Raw genomic sequence first — 7,481 nt, 5'->3', positions numbered from 1 at the left:
AGTTCTAACGGCGTCTGCTACGCATTTGCTGTGGCAGGATGCAAGGCCGGCTTGTTTAACCCGTGCATCAAAAACGGCAAGCTGCCACCCGTTCGGTGGCTTTAGGTTTGTCAGCTTTTGTGTTAACCAGTGTACAAGGGACGCAACGGCGCCCGTACGGGCGTACCTACAGTTAATACATTCGTGCATGCATAAATCTTGCCATCTATAACGTACAACCAATATTATTCAATACATACCGGAAGCAAACGGCGTGATAAATGACGCGTAATTAAAAGTGGGCAACTGTCTGAGCACGACCATATCCACTTGGTATACATATATCGCTTCCACCTCCTGCAGGTCTGGCATGCAAATGAAGTTAAAAAAAAAAGAAAGCCTCTCTAAGTGCTAGTACTCGAAAAACGCAGTAATTGTGTATATAATGCTGACATGGGGTGTTCCACAGAGATGAAGGACAAAGTACAGGGACAGCAGCTCTGCTTTATGCAAAAAAAGTTGAAGACATGACTCAAACAGCAGAATACGCTTAGTCACACTCCAGGCTCGAAGGCTGTCTTCGTTCGCTCTTCTCCTATATGCGTACACACGCCCCTCAACGACAGTGATGATGGCTGAAGGCAACTCATTTGTAGAGCAGATGATGCGACACATGGCATGGAGTAAACAAAGCACAGATGACTCGTGCGCAACAGTTGATGTGTCTATATAAAATATGCATGTCTTGCACATTACAGTGGTAGTTGTAACACCAAGCTTCACGTACAAGGACGAAGAACACAACGCTAATCACTCCAAGAAAAAAAAAAGTCCAAAACAGTCAAGAAAGCCTCGTGCATGTGTATACAAACAGTTTTGGAGCCACTATATGCAAGTGTTTGTTGCGTGACCACATCATCGTCAGTCAGCATAGACACAACAGACAACACGTGACAACCGCACACACTACTATACTGCCTCAGTCTGCTGCATGTACCACAATCCAGTTAGAACAGCTCCTACAGTCAACAAGCCACCTCTAAAAAAAAAAAAAAACCAGCCGTGGGTGACACTATCTCCATGCAACTGTCAGCATTCCGAAGGAATGTACTACTTCTGGCGAGCCGGCAACTCTCATATGATCCATCAAACAGCATTTTCCTTTCTTTCCGGTAAGAAAATTTTAAAACTCGTGCTGTTGCTGGTGCGCTACCATGAACGATCAGTCGTTCTGCGATGACCTGAAGTGTGGCAAAGACAAGGTGGGCCCTCGTGCACCAAGCCAACACAACTGCGCACACATACACATGGGAATGGGAGTGTAATGTCAGAAGGGAGAGATTCGGCATTCCTTTGGATTAGCTACGTGCTACAAATAGCACTCAAGGCATCTGCACTACATTTCCACGGAACAAAAACAAAACAAAAATGCAAGAAAAAAACCGGACTTATGCTCACATAAAAAGCTTGCACTTCCCCGCAGGATTAAACAAAGCCATTTTAATTTTAATCTCACACTTTAATCAAGCTTGGCCCCCGTCGGGCACTGAAGAATGGTGTTCCTACTGAGATACCACAACACTAACATAAAAGAAACAAAAGTATGTAGCTGAGAAATAAATAAAACACAAAGCAGACTCTGTTCACTAGAGTAAAAATAAACTTTTGTGACTACAACGAGCTGCATCATCAAAAAAGAAACTGGTGCTGACAACGACTGACGACGGTTGACACTGGCCAACAAGGCGATGCCAGAAGAAGTTGGAAGAATCAACTGTAGAAATCAAACTGACAAAAGCATAGTCAAGAAGTCCCTGTGCAAAAAACAAAAACAAACAGTGGATACGCAGTTAATAGTGATAGAGTCACTGCTTGTGAAAAATAAAGGATGGAAGGCCTGCACCTATAATGCCAGTTGGCATGGCAGCAAAGATATTGGCTACCCAGTGCATTTTGCCAGCTCCATGTCAGCTATAACTGTCTCCAACATGTTGTGATTTAGCTGAAACGCATTACCAGCAATAACAATGTATAATCCTCTGACACAGACAACCATAAATTTCATCAACAAACAGTAATCATCACACAAATTTTTAGCACACTAGCTTTTAACAAAACAGGGAAATGACCAGCATGTAGCGAGAACGAAGTGTGTTACAAGTCAGAATTTGAAAAGCAAGAATGCGGTAAAAGAGCTCGGACACGCTTTAAAGAAAGTGACATGCCTTGCACGCACGGAACAGTGCAAGCCAGGGCTAGCAGAAGTTTTTGAAGATGGCTAGAAGTTTTAAAACTTCCAAATGCTGGCAACTTGACGTAAAAGGAAAGAAAGCCAGCTAAATTTGGCTGTGCCCCAAAAATTTACCAAGGGCGATTCTCATTGCAAAATTTTCGCGTAAGCCACAATGTTCCTGTCACAAAACTCGGAAGAGGGACGGAAGAACGACGCAAGCACAAATTCGAGTGCGTCCATTTTACAGGTTTCATACCAGGAAATAATGCGACCAGCAAAGGTGTACCAAATGAAGACACGTGAGCCATTACAATTGATTCCCGCTATTCAAAGAAGAGTAACCAAGCTAAAGTTCATCATGGAAAGAAAAAGAGCAGTACTCTCAATGCTGCTGCTTAACATGGCAGGTTCGATGGAATGTCTTAGCTGAAAAGATTTCCTTTGAAGTACCTTACAGACGTCGCACCTTACCATAACCCTCTTTGCGTCTATAGAAGACCCTTGGCACAAAACAGAGGGACATAAAAAAAACATGTAAAGCCATTCCTATTACCTGCCTCAAGCTTTTCCACCCAGGCAGACCATCCCATATCTTCTCGTCTGTTGGCCAACATGAGGCCAACATGAGGGAGGGCTAGAGATGCACATGCTGTGATGCGATGATGCGTGCAGACAAGAAAGACTGCATGGTGACATAATGCATCAAAGCGCCCCATGCATCTTTCTCAAATTGACTTTTATTGCCTAGGACCAATTTTTCTATCCAGTCTTAATTTAACATTTAGAGAACAGAAATACCTGTGCCGCCCTAACCTTTAGAGACAGAAATATCAACTGGCACCGTAATTTTTTTGTGACTGTAGACTGTATGTGAAGATGCACACAGCAATGATCCATCCTGCGAAATATTCGCTAGTGCAGGTACTATAAACATACAAAAAAATTCTGGATAGTTATACACGCAATGCTGCAAACACCACGGCAGAATTTTGTGCATAATGACAGCCATCGCTAACTAATAAGAACTTTAGCCAAAAATATTTCAACACCTCCTCGACTGAGTAATGATCAGAGTTACTTTGACTTTTGCAGCAACGGCTATCAGCAGAAGCTCTCATTGCCTCGGCACACTGCAATGTACCACATCATTTGGTAAAGCACCCCTGTATGCATGGCTCATCGCCGGCAAAAAAATGCAGGGTGCGAAATCCTGTACAAGCTTTCAGCAGCCATAAACTTTGTGGCATTTTAACAACCATCAATGAGCAAATGGGAAGCCTGTTTTCTTGCAGGGAGAATTAAGACTCATTCCCAGAGCAAAAGCCACCACTCGATAGATAGGTGCAAAATCAATTTCAATTTTACATTACAAATCTTAAAACCACAAGATGTCCGTAACTGCAAAGAATGAGCAATAAGGATAAAATATCATACCCTGTCTGCGCTGCAGATAAGTACTTGTCTGTCAACCCCACCCACGTTAAATTCCACTTCCATGCCTCAAGTATTCTTTGCCTTGTCAAGCACAGCCCTTTCCACTCGTCAACCTCGCATGCTGATATCTCATCTGCCTTCATTCATCTTTTCTTCTAAAAAACTGGATTTCGAGCATTTTGTAGAACAAGATATATCTATTTGAACACTGCATTCCTATTCAAGTGCCAAATGCCTGTCTGATTATTTATGCGCCCATATTAAGATAAGAGCCATCCGAGTATGAACGAAAATTTGTGTGCGCTGCAATCAATAATGCTCAAAGACAGTTTCTGAACTGCATAAAAATGTCTGGAAAAAAGAAAACCCGATGCCTGTCACACCTCAGTTGGTGGTGCTAATAGTAGTATACAACTTTGTGCTTAGACACACCTTTCAAACAGTATTTTGAAGGTTCTGAACAGGCACACCATGAATCAAGTAAAAGTTACACGGACTGAAGAATCTCAGAACTTTGCTTTTTGTGAATATCAATCTGAACAAACATGGTGGTTGCTGTGCAATGCATTACAGTGCACCTGAAACTGCAGATACACAGAACGTACCTCAAAACCTGCACAAAGCCTATGAACTAAAATGACCAAGTGCAACGCTTTAAAGTGTACGAGTTTCTAGAACTGCATCGCTGAAGGCACGAAAGTCGCCCTCCAGGTTTTTTACTACCTTCCTTTCCTTCCCTTGACCTAACACAATAGCTTGATGTGAACTAATACCGAGCGCTAACCGGTGACCAGAACAGTTGTGCTGCACATGAAAACATTACTAATGTCACCAACATGTGGCAAAGAAAGCAACCTATCAGCATCCATATTCCTGCCTGCAACTGCAGGTATGTTCTAAGCAAGGAAGTATCGTGTCAACTGTTCCTTGCTACCCTGACTGTCCAAAAGATCTGAATGTGTGACATTTTCTACTCTTCCAAAATAACAGAAGCACTTGAATACTGTCAGTAGTGTCCCCCTCTGGTGAAATAAGCCAATTAAAAAGCGAACAGGAGCATGTCCAAGTGCGGAGGATTGTCAAAAACTGCCTCAGTGACAACAGCAAATACCATCAGTAAACTGGTGAAGCGACGCAAGCATCCACATCTTATCCTCCACCCGTGCCAAGAGGTGAACACCGACACCAGTGGTTCCAAAGATTCAGTGAGCACGTCACGGGTGCTAATTAAGTAGGGCAAGAAACAAATGCAAAAACGACAAAATGAAAACACCGTGGCAAGATCAGCCTCAATTTGTGATGACCTCGAAATGAACGTGAAAAACTTGTGAAATAACGTCCACCGCAAACCTCTCCTACTACAAATGCTAACATGCAGCTTTCCACAAGCAAGAGACCACACATTCTGTGAGTGGCCTGTTCTCACGAGTTGCAACCATGCTATCAAAAAGGAAGGAAAAAGCAAGAAAGAAATGATGTAATCACAGATAAAACTTTGTTGTCATTGCAGGAAGCACTTGCAGTAAATGTTGAGATAAAAAAACAATCGCAGACTAGAAGATGCAGAGAGAAAAATGCACAGGTAAGAGAAAACACACAAGCACACAAACACACACACAAACAGTGTCAGCAAAGCTTCCAAGGAGAAACACTGCGCCAAACCTCACAACTGTGATCATCAAAAACAAACGCGCAACATTACACAAGCAGCATATGCGTCTTGTGACCAGATGAATTCCTCAAGGCTCATGCAAACAGTTACCATCACACTCCACAGTAGTATTCAAGGTGTAACACATACAATTCCCATACATTCAAAGACAATGGTTTAAATAATTCTCTCACACATGTACATGCACACATCAGTCATTCTTTCCATCCCTCACTCTTGAAGGCTTAACACACACTCTAAAAACCTGAAAAATAATGAGTAAAAAAAATCTGACAACAATAAGCCCTAGGTCCCGCGGTTCCTGACCATGCCTAGTTAATGGCATATTTGTCCTCACAGCTGGCCCACTGCATCCAGTTCTGCCGTTGTCACCACTGATCTTCCAACAACGCTGTGGGAAAACGTTTGCTTCTTCTTTTTGCCACATTCTTGCAGTGATCGCACGACAACACAGTCCCGCAGTCCTCATGGCAAGTCTGTCACAGGGAGGGCTGAAGCTGAACACAGCACTATCCTTTCAATGGAAAAGTGACGTTTCGCACTTCCAACACCGATTCCTTCGCAGACTCTCTGCATTTCCCCGACACTTCATCACGCAGGTATCTGACACTGCAACCATTCTGCAGAAGTCAACAAAACTGGTCTCAATTCCAGAACACCTCCGGGCACTCATTTGTTGTGGGCTCCCATATCAGGACTCTGTCCGCCAAGCCTCTGAACGTAACCCAACAGCATGTTAAAACAGCCACCACTACAGCAGAACCAACAAACTCTGGACTTTCCTATCAGATGGTTTCAAAAATACATGCCATGCTCCATTATGTGCAGTTCAGCAAGAGACCTGCCAAACCAAAGGACACTAATCAAGCTAAAGCTTTCACTAGTACTTTCATTTGAAGCAAGAAAAAAAAAAACAATCGCGGTTAGAGACAACCAAGTTCACAGACAGAAGAGAGGCTTCTGCCATTAGTTCAGCATTTGCTGCAGCCTTCACAAAGGCCATGCAAGAAAAAGAACAGACCTAATCTTAAGTGCTGGGCACTGAAACATGCATGAAATCAGCTTCAATTCTGCACATTAAGGATCTTATAGTCCCGTGAGCAACAAACAGTGATAACCGCACATAGGCAATAAAATGCATGGTGCATGCTTTTCGAACACAAGTTTCACCGCGAAAATAGCCTCACCACTAGTTATCGAGACACACAGCTTTGAGCAATAACCAAGGATTGCAATTTACCACTGTTCAGTTTTAACGGTGGGTAAGTAAAATTCACATTTCAAATTCACACGGACCTGAGCAGCAGCCAGAATCTCAGCACACGGAATACGGAATACTCAATCTGCCCTCAATCTCCTGCAACATCTATGAACTGAGAAGTTTCTGCTGCGTATAAATTTTCCTGGTCATAGCCTCGGAGAAAATGAGCCTTCTATAAAACAGACAGCACCTCAATAGAGAAACAACAATGTTGCAGTGTCAAAGCTAGAGCAGACGATGTGCCGGGGAGTGGCAGGCAGAGTCCTCTACTCAAGTAAGCGGGCACACTTGGCTCTTGTAGCAGCCAGGGGGGCTGTCCTATCCAGCTGAGGCCGCCCTGCTTTGGCGGCTATCGTGCCAATGCGGTTCCACTCCTCAGAACGGCGGGAAGTACTGTGGAGGCGGGTGGCCGTTGCGGAGAAGGGCCACCACGGGGGAGGAGGGGGCCGACGATGACGCAGGTGGCGGCGCCGGCGCATCTTCTTCCTCCTCCTCCACGGGGGCGTGTTGTCAATCCCAACCATTCTCCTTGATCATGTGTGCCAGCTCGATGATGTACTTGCCCTCCTTGTACTTCTGGCTTGACTCGAAGGCATGTTCCTGAGGCAAAAAATGGAAAAAGAAGTGTGAGATGCGAGGGGCAAGCTGAGTCTACGAAGGCACTCTACCTCAGCAAATGAGGCATAAAGGGACGTGGGGGAGTTGGGGGCATTTCACTCATACCATCTTTTTTTTTAAAATAAATTCTGTTTGATAATTTCGCCATCACGGAATGACTTGTTTCTCAAGAACGTTTCTGTGCACACATATCTGCCGAAATGATGCCTCACAGAACATGCTCTTTGGCCACAGACACACAGCCTTAAGATCCACAGTGAAAATGCTGCCTGTGAGAGCATGAC

At 44.0% G+C, this 7,481-nt stretch overlaps 1 protein-coding gene across 1 annotated transcript in view; it reads right to left on the bottom strand.

The window, feature by feature from the left end:
* Positions 1–463: 463 nt before the first annotated feature.
* Ypel (Yippee-like) overlaps positions 464–7,481 on the bottom strand; it is a 31,433-nt gene continuing 24,415 nt past the window's right edge. The window contains exon 5 of the mRNA XM_077654041.1: positions 464–7,179. Within this exon, the coding sequence (XP_077510167.1) occupies positions 7,090–7,179 (90 nt within the window). The 3' untranslated portion in view covers positions 464–7,089. The remainder of the gene's footprint in view (positions 7,180–7,481) is intronic.

This window comes from Amblyomma americanum, chromosome 2 (genome assembly GCF_052857255.1).
Source record: "Amblyomma americanum isolate KBUSLIRL-KWMA chromosome 2, ASM5285725v1, whole genome shotgun sequence".
NCBI lineage: Eukaryota > Metazoa > Arthropoda > Arachnida > Ixodida > Ixodidae > Amblyomma > Amblyomma americanum.
This window is presented reverse-complemented; position numbering and strand designations above follow the sequence as displayed.